Source organism: Pelodiscus sinensis, chromosome 1, assembly GCF_049634645.1.
Source record: "Pelodiscus sinensis isolate JC-2024 chromosome 1, ASM4963464v1, whole genome shotgun sequence".
NCBI lineage: Eukaryota > Metazoa > Chordata > Testudines > Trionychidae > Pelodiscus > Pelodiscus sinensis.
This window is the reverse complement of record NC_134711.1, coordinates 335745133-335765667: the sequence shown is the minus strand read 5'-3', so window position 1 is coordinate 335765667 and position 20535 is coordinate 335745133. Positions and strand designations below refer to the sequence as shown.

The window sequence follows — 20535 nt, the reverse complement described above, 5'->3', positions numbered from 1 at the left end:
AGAAGCAGGAATCCGGCTAAACACCCAGGGGCCCTTGGACAATGGAGACGCTAAGGGAGCACTCAAAGATGATAAAGTCATAGTGGAGAAGCTAAATGAATTCTTTGCTTCGGTCTTCGTGACTGAAGATTTGGGGAGATTCCCAAACCTGAGCCATTCTCTGTAGGTGACAAATCCGAGGAACTGTCCCAGATTGAGGTGTCATTAGAGGAGGTTTTGGAACAAATTGATAAATGTAACGGTAAGAAGTCACCGGACCAGATGGCATTCACCCAAGAGCAGTGTCCCCTCTAAGATTTTCCAAGCATGAGCAGAATGAGTTTGGGCTTGTGTACCAGGACTGAGGTCATGTTCACTGGTGTGGGTGTGTGCCACCGTCGCCCCCGAGTTGTTAACATGCGCACATTCCCAGCCGCTGGAGTGGAACCCTCCCTCGCCTCCGCCATGCGCTATGTCCCGTTCCCAGCTGCCGGAGCAGACCCTGCCCTATGGCCATGTGGCAACTCCTGATCCTGGCCCTGGCCACCAGTAAAGGCTAAATCCCCTCACCCTATAGCAGACCTGGCTACCAGAGCAGGCCTCCCCTCCACCACACAGCTGTGACAGGTCTCGGATCCCAGCCCCAGCGGCTCCCTCACCCTGCCGTCTCAGCTGGCCCCACCCGCCGATTCTGCTGCTTGCCGTGCAAGTTCTGTTTTGCCACTCTCCAGAGGAGGTGGGTGGGGGGAAACTCTTTTGCGCTCAGCAGTGCAGGTGTGCATCTTGGCAGAAATTATGCCCAAGAGTTCTGAAAGAACTCAAATGGGACATTGCAGAACTACTCACTGTGCTTTGTCCCTATCCTATGAATCGGTTTCTGTACCTAATGACTGGACAAGAGCTAATGTGATGCCAATATTTAAACAGGGCTCTAGGGGTGACCCAGAAATTACAGACGGGTGAGTCTAACGTCAGTACTGGGCAAATTAGTTGAAACAATAGTAAAGAATAAAAATGTCAGATGATACTAAACTGCTCAAGATAGTTAAGACTGAGAAGAGCTTCAAAATGACCTCACCAGACTAAGGGTATGTCTACACTACCCTCCTATTTCGAAGTAGGAGGGTAATGTAGGCATACCGCACTTGCAAATGAAGCCCGGGATTTGAATTTCCCGGGCTTCATTTGCATAAGCCGGGCGCCGCCATTTTAAAATCCCGGCGAGTTCGAACCCCGTGCCACACGGCTACAAGCGGCATGGAGTAGCTAGTTCAGATTAGGCTTCCTCACCTGAACTAGCTGTACTCCTCATTCCACGAGGAGTACAGCTAGTTCGGATTAGAAGATTAATCGGAACTAGCTACTCCATGCCGCGTGTAGCCGTGTGGCACGGGGTTCGAACTAGCCGGGATTTTAAAATGGCGGCGCCCGGCTTATGCAAATGAAGCCCGGGAAATTCAAATCCCGGGCTTCATTTGCAAGTGCGGTATGCCTACATTACCCTCCTACTTCGAAATAGGAGGGTAGTGTAGACATACCCTTAGTGATTGGGCAACAAAATGTCAAATGAAAATTCATGTTGATAAATGTAAAGTAATGAACATTGGAGAAAATAATCCCAACTCTACATACAATATAATGGGGACTAATTTAGCTACAACTGCTCAAAAGAGAGACCTTGGAGTCATGAGGGGGGGCATGAGAGCAGTTTTCAGGTATCTAAAAGGGTGTCATAAGGAGGAGGGAGAAAACTTGTTCATCTTGGCCTCTGAGGATAGAACAAGAAGCAATGGGCTTAAACTGCAGCAAGGGAGATTCAGGTTGGACATTAGGAAAAAGTTCCTAACTGTCAGGATAAATTGCCCAGGGAGGTTGTGGATCCCCATCTGTGGAGATATTGAAGAGTAGGTTAGATAAATGTCTATCAGGGATGGTCTAGACAGTATTTGGTCCTGCCACAGGGACAGGAGACTGGACTCGATGACTCTTGAGGTCCCTTCCAGTCCTAGTGTTCTATGATTCTATGATTGTGGCTAGTTCTCTGAAAACTTCAACTCAGACTAGGGCTACACTACAATCTTCTATCGGAAAAAGCTATGCAAGTTGGGCTCCACTATTTGCGTAGCTTTTTCCAATTGCTTTTCCGGACGAGGCTTTTTTGCCATTTGGCCCTGTCTAGATGGGGCCAAATGGCAGCAAAGCCTCCTCTTTTGGCGGAGCCCTTATGCCTTGTGAAACGAAAAAATGTGGAAGAGCAAACGAGTTCCCAAAAAACTAAACAGAATATTAGGAATCATTTTAAAAGGGATAGAGAATAAAACAGAGAAGATCTTACTGACTCTTTATAAACCCATGGAAAGCCCACATCTTGAACACTGTGTACAGATGTGGTCGCCTCATCTCAAAAAAGATACATTGGCATTGGAAAAGGTGCAGAAAAGGGCAAAAAAATGAGGGGTCCCATAAGAAGAGAGATTACAAAGACTGGGATTTTTCAGCTTAGAAAAGAGGAGACTAAGGGGGGATATGACAGAGGTCTATGAAATCATGAGTGGTGTGGAAAAAGTGAATAAGGAAAAGTTATTTACTTATTCCCATAACACAAGGACTAGGGATCATCAAATTAAATTAATAGGCAGCAGGTTTAAAAAAGGAAAAGAAATTTTTTCTTCACACAGCACAGTCAACCTGTGGAACTCCTTGCTAGAGGATGTGGAGCAGATGAGGAGTTTAACAGGTTTCAAGAAATAATGGGATAAATTCAGTGGCTTTGAAGAGCAGAAAGGACCCTGACTGACCTTATCCCCTCACAGCCACATTGAACTGGATGTGTGGGGCAGGGGACCCCCTCAGCCAGAGCTGGTACCTGTGAGTGCTGAGAGGGATGTGTCTTCCCTGGGAATTCCCCTCAGGCAGCCACGTCCCATACCTCTCTCAGCCCAGCGTCGGCAGCAGCTTCCCACGCCGAGAGCCGGCACAGGGCTGGGCACCGTTCTAATATAATACAGCTCTGTGGGATCCCGGGGGGGTTGGCTCTGCCTTGGGGGACAGGCAGCATTTGAATGTAAACAGGCTGGAGAGGAGCCTGGTTGCACTTCTCAGCTCGTTCTCCAGCTTTAGTAGCAAACAGCAATTAAAGGCCCGTCCCAAAGGCGAGGAGAACTCCTGGGCTCTGGGCTGAGTCAGGGAGGAGTTGGCTGCTCTGGGGTTTTGTGTCTATTTAAAAGATGATGTCTGATTAGAAAGAAACTGAGGGATTTCCGTGGGGTGGGTCAGGCTGCTCCCAGCAGGGGTCGATGGCGGAACAAGGATCGTAGTGTGAAGGGGAGTAGCGCTCCAGTGGGAGGGGGAATTGGCAGCAGGGAGAATTCAGCTCCCTATGAGAGCACAAGTAGCACAAGCAGCACACGGATAGAATTGTGAACCTCCCCCCAGGCCCAGAAGAGTAACTCTACTAAAGGAGCATCCCCCAGAGTATTGGGCAAATCTGGTAACACTCCATAGAATCATAGAATCATAGAACACTAGGACTGGAAGGGACCTCGAGAGTCATCGAGTCCAGTCTCCTGTCCCCGTGGCAGGACCAAATACTGTCTAGACCATCTCTGATAGATATTTATCTAATCTACTCTTCAATATCTCCACAGATGGGGATTCCACAACCTCCCTGGGCAATTTATCCTGACAGTTAGGAACTTTTTCCTAATGTCCAACCTAAACCTCCCTTGCTGCAGTTTAAGCCCATTGCTTCTTGTTGTATCCTCAGAGGCCAAGATGAACAGGTTTTCTCCCTTCTTCTTTTAACACCCTTTTAGATACCTGAAAACGGCTATCACGTCCCCCCTCAGTCTTCTCTTTTCTACACTAAACAAACCCAATTCTTTCATCCTTCATTCATAGCTCATGTCCTCCAGACCTTTCATCGTTCTTGTGATTAATGATTCCATAAACCTCACCATGTATTTTTCCCCCTCAGTGTCCCCTTCAATAGCCTCTCCAGTTAAGTTCATTTTTCAGTTCTTTGTGTTCCAGGGTCTGGTGTGGTAAGGCTGTAGGGGCCTTTGTGTGGTGGCTAGCCCTCTGTGGAGCTCTTCCCCAGTCCCAGTGCTCTGCCTATGTCAATAAAACCAAGCAAACCCATCCAGGATTTCCCAGGTAACCCACTCCTAGCTCGGGGAACTCCTCTGTCACCCTTTCTCAGAGGGTTGTGGCCTCCAGTATTTTGCAGGATGGGGTTGGAAGTGAGCTCAGTAGCCACCGAGCTGAAAGGGTCTTCCTAGAGTAGGCCATCGATCGCAGTCCAACAACTGCCAAATGGATAACATAGCTTCAGGGAGGCCAAAGAGCATCTTCGTGAAACAATATAACTCGGTAGGCGTAGCAGATGCTGCTTTCTTTCTCGGATCTCTCATTGAAGAGGATTTGTGTACTCAGGACCTGTTTGTGAAGTTAGGAGTTGTGACATACATCACTCTGCCAAGATGGTCCAGGAGCTCATGGATCTGGGGCATTAGGTAAATGTCAAAATTAACGCTTTGGACAGCTACGGTATGTCTGGACTACACCCCTCTGTTGCCAGAGGGATGTAAATTAGACATACCAAATTGCTAATGAAGCGGGGATTTAAATAGCCCGTGCTTCATTAGAATATGAAGGGTCACCACTTTTTGCCACCGCAGCAATTTACCGGCAAAAAGCAGCCGTCTAGACGGGGATCGGTCGACAAGGAAAGCCATTTCCAAGTGATCCTTGTAAATCTCGTTGCACGAGGCTTAAGAGATCAGTCAGAAAAGGCTTCCTGGTCGACTGATCCGTGTTTAGATTCCTGCTTTTTGCCGGCAAATTGCCGTGGTGGCAAAAAGCGGCAGCCATTTTTATTCTAATGAAGCACGGAAAATTGTGGTGAAGGCCTTCCACAGGCTTGTTTTGGTGGCTTAGCTGTCCACAGTGTGACACAGTTGTGGGTTCTGAATTACAGTCATATCAGGAACCTGGGGGCCTGGTGCGGTTTGAGAGGATATGGCATGTGCAGCAGTCCCTCGTGGCTGGAGAACCTCATATGTGAGCAGCCTATTATTCTGGAAGGTCCTGGCCTGTGGATGAGGAACTTTGCCTCCTGCAGTGGAAGAAGCAGGACCACCTTGTCCCTGAGCTCAACCCATAGAATCATAGCATGGGAACTCTAGAACTGGAAGGGACCACAGGAGAGCATCAAGTCCAGGATCAAACACCATCTAGACCATCCCTGACAGGTGTCTGTCCAACCTGCTCTTAAATATCCCCAGGGATGGAGATTCTACAACCTCCCTGGACAACTTATCCCAGTGTTGAACCACCCGGACAGGCAGGATGTTTTTCCTAATGTCCTTGGGAGGTCGACAGGGTATGTTCCCAAACCTCTCTCATTATGTCCAGAAGGTCATGAGGCTGCCAGCTATATAGGGGGAGAGCTTAGTGGCTATTTCACTGATAGTGGGCAACAGCAGAAGGATCCACTGGTCCCACTGGCATAATTCTTGAAGTACAATAATTGGTTAAGAAACAGCTAAGCTGGACTCCAAGTTGACTCTGTAAACTGAGACCCACAGGGAAGTTCTTTGGGAACCAACTCCAGGGCACAGTCCCAAGATCTGTGGGTTGGGTCCCATCTCTCTTCTCTCTCGTGTCTCAATTTACCCTCTTTTGCCCCTTAACTTCCAAAGTCTCATTGCTAATGTCTACCTTGTAGTGCTCCCCATGCTAAACCCCATCATCTACAGGGTGAGGCCTAAACAGATCCAGGCCAGGCTGCTCTGGCTTCTTCCTCTTCCCTGAATCCCTGACCAACCAGGCAAAAGGGAATAAACCCTTTCTTGACTACTGTGCTTTCTGACCATCACATACAGGGGATTCTTACTGTGTACAGCTCATTAACTCGTACCTTTCCCCGTCTCTAATTGTTGTTTGTGATTATTAAATCTCATGACGCAATGTTTGCTACTCATGGTACACATTATAATAAAAAATTCAATACTGGCAATATAGCCTCTGAAAATGTGCATCGTATGATATTTATAAAAGCGTATTGGCTGTTCTAGGAGTAGGGTTAGGGCTAACACTTGTACACAGGTTCAAATCTTGTCACAACAGGGAAACCATAATAAACCTGCTCTGCTGTGTGGAAGGGTAAACTGAGGCACACAATTATGTGGTTGTGAATAGCTGTACTGCGTCATCACCAGCTGGAAAAGCACAATGGATAACAACGTTGTCTAGACACAAAGACAGGTTTACTAAGGACCCAGAGCAGGGGCACTTGCTGAGTTGTGAGATTACTTGGCTGATCCATACAGCATTCCAAGGTACACAGAATGTTGCAACAACACAAGGGGATAACCCTACAATGTTTGGCAGCACTTGAATGCTGGTTTGGAATACAAAAGAGAAATCTGATCTGAGATGAGGGCTGGTGCTTTGTCCTCTCCACATTGAGGGGGGGTTGGGATGGGTAATACAGTCTTCTGACCATGGCATGACAATATCGCTTTGGGGTCCTAGGCTCAGGTATTGCACATAACTGACTGCAGATGCTGTATTGCCGGTTGATGACTGGTTAGGCTTCCTATGCCCCAGGAGCCAGCAAACAGAGCTGTTAACAGGAGAGTTTGAGTGGGAGTTTGCAAGGAGAGTTTGGATTGTGGGACTCGTTTGGGGTTTGTTTTTGCCATGGGGGGGTGTTTTGGTTTGTTTTTCTGTTTTCTGGACTAATAGGATTCAGGGCAGAAGGCTGATAAACACAGAGGCAGCAGCGGGCATGGCCAAGTAGTAGAGAACACAAGGAGGATGAATGGAAAATTAAATGTGTTCAAGGCACCAGGGCTTGTTAAAATGCATCCTGGAATACGCTAGGAGCTGACGGAAGAGATAGCTGAGCCATTAGTGAATAGGGAGACATTCCAAAAGACTGGCTAAGGAAGGGACAGGGCTGGCCCGAGCCATTCACACGCCCCGGACTCTGGGAACCTGCCACATGCACGGCCCCGCCCCCACCTGGTCCAGCAGCCCCGCGTGGCGCCCCCTACAATGGGGCTTCCTGGGCGGTAGCCCGGTCAGCCCGTAGCTTGGGCCAGCTCTGGGAAGGGGAAATACAAACAGCCTAGTGAATTACAAACCAGGCATCTCCCTTTCTCTACCAGAAAAGATAATTCAAACAAATATTTTAATGAATCAATTTGCAAACATTTACAACACAGAAAGGTCATAAGGAACAGTCAAGATGAAATCATGTTAAAACAACCTGATGGCTTTCTTGGACAGACTAACAAGCCCTGTGGGTAGTCTTGGTAGATCATAGGTAGACGTGGTCAATCTTGACTTGAGTAAGTACATTAGGATTAGACTGACGTTTTGCTTAATTTCTTATGGTAGCCTACTTTTTGCTATCTGTTAGCACTCACCTACAACTACTTAAAACTCGTTCTCAAGCTAATAAATCTCTCTTATATTTTACATAACACACTGTGTGCTGGTTGAAGTTTAAATGGTAAAAATAGTAGCTCATTAAGAAGAGTTGGGCATGTCGCTTTTCCTGGAAAGGGGGCAATTCTATGAGGTAAAATGTCTTAAAGGGGGAGCAGTGTTAGTTTATAAATTTAAAAACAAGTAGTCCTCTGGGACCTTGGAGTTGAGCTGCAGTGGTGGGAAAAGGAATCCAGAATTTAGAGAAAAAAGAGAAGAGAGAGAGTGAGAGAGAGGGAGAGAGAGAGAGAGAGAGAGAGAGAGAGAGAGAGAAAGTACATGTCAATAGCAGGGCGGGTGCTAATGAAGTTAACTGAAAGTGTCTCCTCCTTAGCTTTAGATGTGAGAAGGAGGTGTTAAGTGTATTGAAGGCTGCTTTATAAAGGGACATCCAGTTAATGTCTTTGTTCTAGCCTGGAGAAACAGTGTCAAGTTTGCATATGAAGGTCACGTCCTCACTCTGGCTCTATAATTGGCTGGGGAAAGTTGTTGGTAGAAGAAGGGCTGCTTTGAAATCCATGACCGAGCTCCCAGGCAGGGTACAATGTTCCCCTGCGTGTTTCTGTGAGTTGCGATTTCTGGTACCTGACTTGTGTCCGTTTATCCATTGTTGTGAAGACTGTCCATTTGACCAATATGCATGACAGAGGGTCATTGCTGGCAATTGATAGCGTATTGCAGATTAGAGGATGTACAGGTGTATGAACCCCTGCTGATGTGGCTTATGTTGTTAGCTCCTGTGATGGTGCCACTTGTATAGATATTAATACGTTACACACAGACCCTTCACTCTGAAAGTCACACTCAGAAACGATGGTAAGGACAGGACAGGATTTCTTCATTTTTTGACTGGCCATTCAGTGATTCAGGCAGACGAGCCAAAGGACAAAAGTTTAGTCCCTTTCTGAGGAAACAGCTGGAGCAGCCTGGCCCGAATCTGTTGGGTCCTCACCCCATAGATGATGGGGTTCAGCATGGGGGGCAACAGGAGGTACAAATTGCCAATGAGAACATGGAAATAAAGAGGCAAATTATGGGCAAACCGAGTTGTGAGGGAGGAGAAGAGACCTGGGATGTAAAAGGTTAAGATGGCGCAGAGGTGGGCACTACAAGTCCCAAAAGTCTTGAGCCGAGCGTCCTTTGTGGGGAGGCGGAAGATGGCCCTGAGGATCTGGGTGTAGGACATAGTGATAAAAAGTACATCAATACCAACCCTAGAGATTTGCGCAAAGAGGCCATAATAGCTACTGATGCGGATGTCGGCACAGGCCAGCTTCACTACAGGCATGTGCTCACAGTGTGTGTGGGGGATGATGTTGGTTCTACAATATGGCCACTGTCTGGCCAGGAGGGGACAGGGCAGTACAAGCATTGTACTGCACAGCACCACGACCAGGGCAATCTTGGTTACAACAGGGTTTGTCAGGATGGTGGAATGTCTCAGGGGATGGCAGATGGCCACGTAGCGATCAAACGCCATGGCCACATAAAGCCCAGACTCAATTATGGAGAAGCAGTGAATGAAGAACATCTGGGTGAGGCAGGCACTGAAATTGATCTCCCTGGAATTGAACCAGAAGATGCTCAGCAATTTGGGTATGGTAGATGTACACAGGACCAGGTCGGTGATGGCCAGCATGCAGAGGAAATAGTACATGGGCTCATGGAGGCTCGGCTCCCTCTTCACAACAAACAGGATGGTGAAGTTCCCCAAGAGGGCTATAGCGTAGATGGCACAGAAGGGGATGGAGATCCAGACATGGGCCCCCTCCAGGCCAGGAATGCCCAGCAGGAAGAAGGTGGAGGGATTGGAGAACTCAGTTGTGCTGGAGTTTGACATGGGATAGTGGAGAACGTGTCCAACTCTGAGGCAGAAGAGTGTCTCTTGAATGTACCATACGTTCCTGAGACTTTCCGTACGTGCCCAGGGTTTATAATGATGGTTGCAGTATAATTACCTAGGGGAAAAAAAATGATAATATGAGACACGACATGCCCTACATGAGGCTGTTGTCATGGGCAAAGCAGATTGCTCGCTCTTCACACTCTGAAAAAAACATCTTTTTCAGTGAAGTGTATTGTGAACAATGAATCCTCCGCATGTCGGCCGTGTGCCTGGGTCACTAATTTCCACATATCATTTTGTGAGAGAGCTTAATAGGCACCAGCAGGAACTACACCCCAGGGAAAGGCCTGGCCCTCGCTGAGAGCAACACCAGGGCGTCATTTGCTTTTTGCAGCCATTGCCCGAGCTCAGACCATGGTTGGACACATACGGAATGAGATGGAGAATAACCTGCTTTGGCCATGCAGCTCCGTTTGATCACCTGGTTGCTATACAGGTTATAGCTGAGATAAAGTTATATCAGATAATGTTGTAGTATCCTCTCGCACTGAGGGTACCTCTCTGGGGAAGGGAACTCCAATCATTAGGAAAAGGCAGGTGTTAGGAATGGGAGATTTGATCATTAGAAACATAGATAGCTGGGTTTGTGATGACCAGGAGAACCGTACAGTGAGTTGCCTGCCTGGTACAAGGGTTGTGGATCTCTTGAGGCATCTAGATTGACTTATGTGTTGTGCTGGGGAGGAGGTGGTGGTCGTGGTACATGTAGGTACCAATGACATAGGAAAGGGTAGGAGAGATGCCCTAGAGGCCAAATTTAGGTTGCTAGGAAGGAGACTGAAATCCAGGACCTCTATTTTGCCGTTCTCTGAAATGCTTCCAGTTCCACGTGCAGGGCCACGTAGGCAGGCAAAGCATCAGAGTGTGGATGAGATGATGGTGTAGAGAGCAGAACTTTAGATTTCTTAGGAACTGGGAAAACTTTTGGGACGGGGGGAGCCTAGACAGAAAGGATGGGCTCCACCTTAGCCAAAGTGGAACCAGACTGCTGGCATTTAACATTAAAAAGGTCGTAGAGCAGTTCTTAAACCAAGGGCTGAGGGAAAACTGACGGTTGCAGAGGAGCAAATGGATCGGACAGAGACATCCCTTAAAGAGGGTCTACTAATTGAGATTTTCTATGTTCTAGTCAGGAGGAGAGGATGGAAGATGATAATATATGGGGGAGTTCAGATGAGAACCAATCAAATGAAAAAGAGTGTAATACATCAGGAAATGGCAGACAGATAAATAGCCATAAACATTTCAGGTGCTGATACACAAACGCTGGAAGTCTAAATCATAAGATGGGTGAACGAGAGTGCCTAGTTTTAAAGGAGGCTATTGACAGACTAGGCATCATGAAAACTTGGTGGAATGAGGGCAATCAGTGGGTGGGTTGAGGGATTAAAGGGAAACAAGGGGAATGCCAGGCAACTTGTGGAGAGCTACGTGGCAGAGTCTGCAGAGGCCTTGCATAAAACTGTCCTTCCAGGCCTCTCCGATTCTCACTGCCCCTTCCTGCACTCTTCTGATCACCCTGGTGTCTGTCTCCTCAAAGTCTCTGGCGAGACCAGCGGTTCCCAACCTTTTCCAGATGGGGACCCATTCTGACAATTCAGGAAGACTTGGTGACCCGAGGCAATTCAAAAATTGCGGGGAGGGTCAGTGATGTAATTAGCTAATTTTGTGCCCTCTCCTGTTTATATATTCCTAGTAGTTATTACATTGAAATCTGAAAATACATTAGTAATAAAATAATACCACTACATTTATTTGCGTTGTGGTGGGGGAAAGACACATCCCCAAACCACTCCCCCCTGGCTTAAGCTCCATATGCAGAGGCTGGAGGGGCTGGGAGTCTCACAGTCAAGGGTCTGGGAGTCTCACAGGTGTTACAAAAATACTGGAAACATAATACATATTATTAAAAAAACCCAGTAAAATGTAGTATTTTACCAAACAGTTTCACCTGAACTTAAATTAATGGGCTGGTTGAGCTTGTGTTTCCTTTGCTAACTGTTGTAGCCTCGGAATTGTGGCAAGTGCGCATCAAAGATCATCTTTCACCTTTAAATTATTTCGATATTTGTTTTTAATTGTAAGCAAATGTGAGAAGCCTGATTCACACGTCCAGTCTTGGGAAATGGAAGTAAAATTCTCAAAACAACTTCTGACAAAAGTGGGTAGTCCACTCTGCGTCTGATCCAGAACTGATTATTTGGCATGGCTGAGAACTCTGCTTTTATATCACTGCTGTTGATCATATCAATAAATTGTTCCTGGGTGCCTTCAGGTACATCACACACAGCCACACCGAAAGGATTAGTTGCAAGAGCAAACAACTTTTCATCTGTATCTGGAAAATATCAGAGTAGCTCATCACTTAAGTGTCTCAAATTCTCCTGTATCGACAATCGCAAATCGTCGTTAATATTAATGTCATTTGTACTTTCTTCGAGAAAGGTTGCGAGGGTTGGAAACACATACATTTTTATACCAATTTTTGAAATCCATAATTGGAGTTTCATTCTGAAGGATTTTATTTTCTCCAATAATCCAATAATTATAGAATTTGGTACTTGAAGTGCCACATTTAAATCATTTAGTAGGCCAAAAATGTCTTCTAGGTATGCTATTTTATACAAACTCTTGTTTTCAGTAAACAAATATTGAAACTCAGTTTTGTTCTGTGACATAAAAAATGTTTCAAATTCATTTCGTAACTTGAATATCCGATTTACAACTTTGCCTTTCGACAGCCACCTTACTTCCATGTGAAACAATAATACTTCATGCAAAGAATCTAGTTCCGAACAAAGGTTTTTAAATATGCAATTTCTGAGTGCGCTGGACTTAATAAAATTTACAGCTTTAATAACGTCAGTAAGTACCTGGTTGAAAAAATAGGTAAAGTTTTAGTTGCTAGTATTTGCTGATGGATGAAACAGTGAGTTCCAATTACTTTTGGAGAAACATTTTTAACCAGGGTTTGGAATCCAGCCTTGCAACCAAGCATAGCAGGAGCCCTATCTGTGCAAATGCCACACAAGATTTTCCATTCTATGGAATGTTCTTCAAAGAAACTATTCAGGATATTGAACACATCTTGTGCTGTGGTCGTAGTTTCCAACGGTTTGCAGAACAAAAATTCTTCTTTCACATATTCGTTTTTAATATACTGAACATACACCATCAGTTTTGCAAGATTACACACATTAGTTGTCTCATTGAGCTGCATACTGAATAATCCTCCAGGAGAATTTTTAATTTGTTCAATGACTTGAAATTTGCTGTCATTAGACATATCGGTAATTCTACGCTTAATTGAATGATTGGAAATTGACAAAGGTTGCAGCTTTTTTAAAGCATCTGCACCTATAAAAAGGCAGACAAGCTCTCTGGGACAGGGAATTCTTAGATCCTTGGCTATGGTATGTGCTTTCTTAGCTTTCACAATTTTCAATGCTATAACAATGCTGTGAGGCTCCTAGAGCAGCTAAGTTTTGTTGCTGATAAGACCCGCCAACATCAAATCGGAATTATTTGACACCTCCTGCTTTTTGTTTAAAAAAATCCACATCTCCGCTCTTAAATTGAGGGGGTTTAGTATTTAAATGATGTTGCAATTTATTTGGTTTCAGTGATTCATTGGAAAGAACTTCCATGCATATAATGGCCTTTCCACTCCTGCTTTAATTATGCAAATAAATCCATACTCGAAATATTCGTCAACATACTTTCTTTTTGCTGAAAAGGTATTCAGTTCGATTGATTGGTTTAACTGCCTGTAGGTTGTGAAACCAATTAAGTTGAGTACCTCTGCAGGTGAATGGCTCCTTAAGACTAGGCCAGCTGCAGAGCCTACCTTTTCAATGTGTGAATGGCTCCTTAAGAGCCACCAGGGGAGACACCAGGTGACCCTTCTAAAATGTAATGGCGACGCATATTTGTGTCCCGACCCATAGGTTGGAAAACCCTGGGCTAGAGGCTCTGTCTTAGCCCCCCACCCTGACAGATAATTTCCCCCCTTGCTCTCACACAGGTTATGGACCATAAAACAGGGAGCAGCCACAAAGGAAATGTTGCATTCGCTAAGGTCTAACTGAGTCAAGAGACTCCTGAAGCTCCCCTTTAAACATCCAAAGCACATTCCGCCACCAGTCTGTAGCGGCTCAGCCTGTTATTGAACTCCTCCTTGCTGGGGTCCAGGTGGCCCATGTAGAGTTTCATGAGCCACAGGAGCAAAGGGTAGGCTGGGTTACCCAGGATCGCCTCACCTATACACATTCCCAAGAGTCATGGCATCCACACGGGCAACCAGGGCACTAAAAGGCACGCAAGGACTGTCTCCTATTCCCCAAGCCGAAGCAAATTATCTGCAAAAATTTATCGGTGGAAAAGTCCGTGGCGAAGGGAGTAGAGCCTATTGGCGGGGGAGAGCAATCCATGTGTAGCCAGACAGGAACCCCCCTGTAACATCCATTTTTGCTTGCCTGGAGCAAACAGGGCACACAGAGCAGAAGGCCCAGGCTGCTGTGACCGTGAATGGCTGTAAACAGAGATACGCCAATTGCTGACCAAGAGGCTGCCAAGGAGTGCCCTTGACTCAAACCCATATTGATACGAACACACGGCCATCCACGGGGGGAGGAATCTCTCGCCCAGTAAAAAATGTCTAGTACTCACAATTTAGTTATATCTCTTGCAAGTGTAAATTAAGTTGAAACTTGCTTGTAAGAACTGGCGCCACAAAACGGACAAGTAGAATTTGGCCTCTTAGATAAGAAAGAGGATACGGGCCTCCAGGGGTATAAAGATGGGTCCAGCAGCACATTTACTTTGAGTGTCATCTACCATCTATCTTCTGGTCGGGTTAGGTGTTTGATCTCCCGAGGTACCACGAGGACGCCCACCTCGTATTCGTCTTTCCTAGGAATTGAGAGACCGGCCCTGGCCTGACACGCTGGAGTCGAGAGGCACAGAAGGGTGTAAAAATTGTACCTGGATGTGGTCCTTTGTTTAAGTATATATATTCATAGTGTTAGAGCTCTTTAAAGATTAAGCTGTCACTTGGTACCATTATTTCTATTTTCTATCTTTACCTTTTTCCTGTAATCATTTTTAAGACCTATATATATATATATATATATATTTGCTAGCATTTAAGAAATAGAGCAATAGCCATTGTAACCATATGCTTTTATAAGTCTTTTTAATAAACCTGTAACTGTTTAAGCTTTAACCTGACTCCTTCAAGTCCTGTAATAGAACCAAGCACAATTTAAAAGAACTTCAGCTGGTCATAAAGGGACAGACATAGGGAGAGCTTGGGCGTTTGGATCTGTGTCACTCCCAGGTGACAGGGTCCAATGGGGCACCTTTCAGCCTTTCCTAGGCTGCCCGCTGCGAAAGAACCCTGTGTTCTAGCAGCTAAAATCTAAAGTGTAATAAGCTCCTCCTATATAATGGGGCGTCTGTTGGCCTGCTGGCCTCCCTCTGCGACGGGACCCCGGTCCTAGCAATAAAGACACGGACGTTAAACCTTTTCTCAGAAACACACACACATGCACACTGCCCTGACCGTCGCCTGACACCATGGCACTGGGAGAAAAGGAAATGAGATGCAAGAGACTGAGATCGGACCTGACCAGGAACTCGCCTCCTCACCTATGTCTCTTTGACTCTGCGCTACAACATCCTGGTGTAAATCAGGTCTTAGAGACACACAGGTCATGGGGCCCAATGTGGAGTCAGTGGGTAAAAATAGAACGGCCTGTGTTGTGTGGGTGGTTGGACTTACTGGGCACAAGCTCCATGAATCTGTCAAAAAAGTACTCAGTTGTTTCTGTTAACTGTGTCTCATCACACACAGCACCAAGAAAGGGAATTTTCTTACACAATCCACATGTGGCCTGGCAGAGAGGGGACCCCTAGAAGGGCTGTCACACCAGCAGGTTCCTTATGGTCCGGAGCCAAGGGCAGGTGCCACCTGTGAGCCTGTGACACCATGTTCCACCTCCATGCTTTCCAGCAGAGAAATGTCAGGTAACACCTCCTACTGCCGCCCCCAATCCGCCGATTCACAGCCAGAGCCCTGAGGTTCAGGAGCAGGAGGGGACGTTTCTGGACAGTAACACATGGGTGGCTTCTCAAATATTTGCTCAGTTCCAATCCGGGGAGCTGGGCCTCACTGGGACCTGGGCAAAGTCCTGGCTGGGACCTGTGAGCTGGGCATTGTCCTGTACTTCTACGGGCACCTTTCATCCCGACAGAGCCCCTGGGCCCCTGCAGTGCAGCCACTTCGGGACTGGAGGCATCAGCCGGGCTGGGCTGGGGTGCACTGAAATAAAGGACATGTTAACCCATGAATTAGAGGAAACATGTCTCGTAACGCAAGGGCCCTGGGATGTTCAATGGCTCTGCAAAGAGGAAAGGGCCCTGACTGTCCCCTCAGACCCATGCTTCACTGGGTCTGTGGAGTAGGGGAGGCAGCATGAGACTGTACCTGTGAGTGCTGAGCGGGACGTGTCTTCCCTGGGAACCCCCCTCAGGCAGCTGCGTCCTGCACCTCTCTCAGCCCAGCATCTGCAGAAGTGTCCCGCGCCAAGAGCCAGCACAGGGCTGTGCATTGTTTATAACCCAGTTCTGGACTGTCCCAGGGGGGTTAGCTCTATCTCGCGGGACAGGCAGCATCTGAGTGTAAACAGGCTGAAGAGGAGCCTGTCCGCACTTCTCTGCTCTTTCTGCAGCTTGAGGAGTAAATAGCCATTAAAGGCCCTTCCCATGGAAGATGAGGCCCTTTGGGCTCTGGGCTGAGCCAGGAAGGAATTGGCTGCTTTGTGTGTTTTTGTCTATTTAACAATTAAAGTTGATTGGGAAGCAAAAGAGGGATAATGCTGATGTCACCCACACAGCTCCTGGGTGTGGGGCCCTGTCCCATGGAATGGCCCTTAGACCTCTCGCAGAGAGACCGAATGAGTTTGTTCTAGGGCCTAGGGATCACAGATCAGTCATTCTCCTCAGCAAGTGTCATCGCACCATTCAGCACCTTGCATCAAAGGTTTTTCCAAAGACCTGGTTCACTTCGCTCTCTCTCTGCACCGCTCTTCCTTATTCGCCTCATAGAGGGTGGGCGAGTGTCTGTGCCTCTCTGCCCCATTTCCCTCAGAGGGGCCAGATGTTCATCTGCCTTTCCCATCCCCATTTTCCTCACAGGGACCAAGCACATCTCTGCAACTCTTGGGCGTATTCCCCACACAGATGCTGAGTATGCTCCCAATAGGGGCAGGGCCTCAAGCAGAAGGGGAGAGAAAAGACCTAGAACAGGAAAATCACTATCGACACAAACCAATTATATAGGTAGGTAAACTGAGGCTCAAGAGATATGATTGCTCGAGGTCATGGTAGAGGGCTCACCCTCATTTAAGCACCCCTTCTGGCCCAGGGTGTGTGTCCGCAAGCTCCTATTCCTTCTTCTATGTTTCCTAGGACCAGGCATCTTCCTGCCCTCCCCCCGCCCTTTAGTAGCTACTGAGGAGTTGGGGGGGGGCAGACCCACGCACCCTATAAAGAGGGACTCTGTAAATAAAAGTTGTCTGCTGAGGGCCAGTCGTGGAAGAGATCTTCTGGAAAAGCTCATTTCAACAGAGAAGGTCTACACAGCAAAAGCACAATGAAAAAGTGATCTGCTTTGTTGAAAGATAGCGTCCATGCGGATTGGACGCTGTCTCACATTTAAGGCCACCCGGAACCCGTTCAGGCAGGGCATTAGGCCAGCAGTTGCTTCCGGGGGCTGTTGCCTCAGGCTAGCTGAGTTGCTCTTAAAGGGAACCCCCTGGACAGCTGTTTCTCACCTTCTGCTACTTGCTTACCACCTCTACGAGGGACAGCAAAGCTTTTGCAGTGTGCGCTCTGGTTGCCCTGTTTCAGGACACCACAGCTTTTGGATTCCTTCCCATGGAGCCGGAGCTGTCTCTGGGCATGCAAGGGCCCCACACTGCCGTGCTGTGGTTTTAGCAGCAGTTTGTGCCGGCCGCCTTCATGGCCCTGCACGAGCTCAAACCAGAGCTCATCTTTGAGACCCTCTCCCTGTGTGCGGGAGCAAGGCCCTTGCAACCACATCCCACAATAGAGAGATGCTTTGGAGGCTGGACACCACTTGGACCGGCTGGCCGTGGAGCGGGGGGATGACCAGCAGTGGGTCCACAACTTCTGGATGAGGAAGGCCAACTCCACAGAGCTGTGTGCCTTGCAGTAAAAGAGCAAAGGGAAAGTACTTGGATTCCATGAATTATTCCTCTGCCTTCTCCCTTCCCCAGCCAGGAGTGAGAGGAATTCACGGCATGCAAGTACTGCCCCTCGCTTCCTGATAGTCATGGGAACGGGAAGAAAAGTAAATCATGTCCCCATGCACACAGCTGCCCACTCCTCCCTGCCCTTCCACCCTCCTGAAACTCTGCCCTTGGTGCACTGGGCAATCACACTGGTTTTGCCCAGGATAGGATGGTAGAGTGCTGGGTTCTCAGGCTGGGGATCCAAGAGCACTTTCTCTGTGGCCTCTCCACGGTGGGTCCATGACTGGCTGGCCAGAGCATTCAGGAAAACAGCTGGGGTGTGGCCCCTGCCTGCAGATGTTGGTCTGAAGCAAGCGTGTCATGTCGCAATGCGAGAGGGAAGCCAGATGAGTGATTCAGAGGCCTCAGCTGTATTTCCATGCCAGGAGGCACCCATCACACAGATGTTCCAAAGAGAAGTGGGGGAGGAGAGGAGCAATCAAGAATGCAGGGGGTGAAGGGTGGGGGAAAGGCATAGAAGGGATGGAGGTCTCCAGGGAAGATTGAAGTAGAGGCAGGGCTTTGGGAGGAGACGAGGGGGAGGGGCCAAGGCCTTGGGTCTCAGTTACAATGACAAAGACAATTAGAAAGGGGGCAAATCTATGAGGTAAATTATCTTAAAGCGGGAGCCGTGTTAGTGTGTGACTTTAAAAACAACAAGTAGCCCTGTGGCCCATTAGACTTGAGCTGGAGATGGAGGTGGGAGGGGTGAGGGAAGGAAACAAGAATTTAGAACTGAAAGAGAAAAGGGAGAGAGGGAAAAAAATACCTGGCAATTGTAGGGCCGGTGCTAATGAGGCTGAGTGGGCTGGAAGTGTCCCCTCCCTAGCATTAGATGTGTTAAGTGTATGGAAGGCTGATTTCTAATGGGTCATCCAGTTAATGTCTTTGTTCAAGCCCCATGAAACAGCATCAGGTTTGCATCTGACGGTCAACTCTGTACTGTCTGTAATTGGCTGGGGAAAGTTGTTGGTAGAAGAACGGCTGCTTTGAAATCCATGACCGAGCGCCCAGGCAGGGTACAATGCTCCCCTGCGGGTTCCTGTGAGTTTCGATTTCTGGTGTCTGAGTTGTGTCCGTTTATCCATTGTTGTGCAGACCGTCCATTTGGCGAATATGCATGACAGAGGGGCATTGCTGGCACTTGATGGCACATGCCGCATTAGAGGATGTGGTGGTGAATGGGCTTGTGATGTTGTGGTTAGTGCCACTTGTACAGATGTGAATAAGTGATGGTGTCACGTGTACAGATGTGAATGAGTTACACCCCTCTGTCTCCATACTGAAAACCGCGTTTTTCAAGGCATAAGGGACCGGCCGACAAAGGCTTTCTTTGTCGACTGATCCCCGTCTTGACAGCCATTTTTTGCCGACAAAGTGCTGACTCTGCAAAATGCGGTGACCATTTTTATTCAAATGAAGAGCAGGGTATTTAAATCCCTGCTTCATTTGCAACGCTGGTAAGTCTAATTTACATCCCTCTGGTGACAGAGGGATGTAGTCTATACATACCCAAACTGTTCACTTTGTAAGTCACACTCAGAAACCCTGGTAAGGACAGGACAGGATTTATTCTCTCTTTGACTGGCCAATCAGTGATTCAGGCAGGGACAAGAACCATGTCTCCTGAAAGCTTTACACAGGATTTGGACTGGGAGCCAGAGCCAAAGGAGACAACTTCAGTCCCTTTATGAGGAAACAGCCGGAGCAGCCTGGCCCGGATCTGTTGCATCCTCACCCCATAGATGATGGGGTTCAGCATGGGGGGCAACAGGAGGTACAAATTGCCAATGAAAACGTGGAAATAAAGAGGCAAATTATGGGCAAACCGAGTTGTTAGGGAGGAGAAGAGGCCTGGGATGTAAAAGGTTAAGATGGCGCAGAGGTGGGAGCTGCAGGTCCCAAAAGTCTTCAGCCGGGCATCCTTACTGGGGAGTCTGAAGATGGCCCTGAGGATCTGGGTGTAGGACACAGTGATAAAAAGCACATCGAGACCAATCCTAGAGATTAGCGCAAAGAGGCCATAGTAACTACTGATGCTGATGTCGACGCAGGCCAGCTTCACCACATGCATGTGCTCACAGTGCGTGTGGGGTACAATGTTGGTTCTGCAATATGGCCACTGTCTGGCTAGGATGGGGTAGGGCAGTGCGAGCACGGCACCGCGCAGCACCACGGCCAGGGCAATCTTGGCTACAACACAGTTTGTCAGGATGGTGGAATGTCGCAGGGGATGGCAGATGGCCACGTAGCGATCCAAAGCCATGGCCACATAAATCCCAGACTCAATCGCTGAGAAGCAGTGAACAAAGTACATCTGGGTAAGGCAGGCACTGAAATTGATCTCCCTGGAATTGAACCAGAAGATGCTCAGCATGGTGGGCAGGGTGGATGTGGACAGGACCAGGTCTGTGATGGCCAGCATGCAGAGGAAATAGTACATGGGCTCATGGAGGCTCGGCTCCCTCTTCACGATGTACAGGATGGTGAAGTTCCCCAAGATGGTTATGACATACATGGTGCAGAAGGGGATGGAGATCCAGACATGGACACCCTGCAGCCCAGGAATGCCCAGCAGGATGAAGGTGGAGGGGTTGGAGAACTCGGTTGTGTTGGAGTTTGACATGGCGCGGGGAAGAACTTGTCCAACTCTGAGGCAGAAGAGTGGCTTGTGCATGTACCATACGTTCCTCTCACTATACGTATGTGCCCAGGGTTTATAATGATGGTCACAGCAGAATTGCCTGGAGGGACAGAAAATGATAATATGAGACACGACATGCCCTGCTTGAGACTGGTGTCATGGGCAAAGCAGATTGCTTGCTCTTCACACACTGA

The 20535-nt window shown here is 47.7% G+C and overlaps 2 protein-coding genes across 2 annotated transcripts; both read right to left on the bottom strand.

The window, feature by feature from the left end:
- Nucleotides 1-8341: 8341 nt before the first annotated feature.
- Nucleotides 8342-9316, bottom strand: LOC102444097 (olfactory receptor 52E8-like). Its single transcript, XM_025190429.2, has one exon. It carries the CDS (start codon nucleotides 9314-9316, stop codon nucleotides 8342-8344), a length of 975 nt encoding a protein of 324 aa, XP_025046214.2.
- Nucleotides 9317-19297: 9981 nt separating this feature from the next.
- On the bottom strand, nucleotides 19298-20323 carry LOC102443864 (olfactory receptor 52E8-like). The gene has a single exon (XM_006112547.4). It carries the CDS (start codon nucleotides 20321-20323, stop codon nucleotides 19298-19300), a length of 1026 nt encoding a protein of 341 aa, XP_006112609.4.
- Nucleotides 20324-20535: the final 212 nt, after the last annotated feature.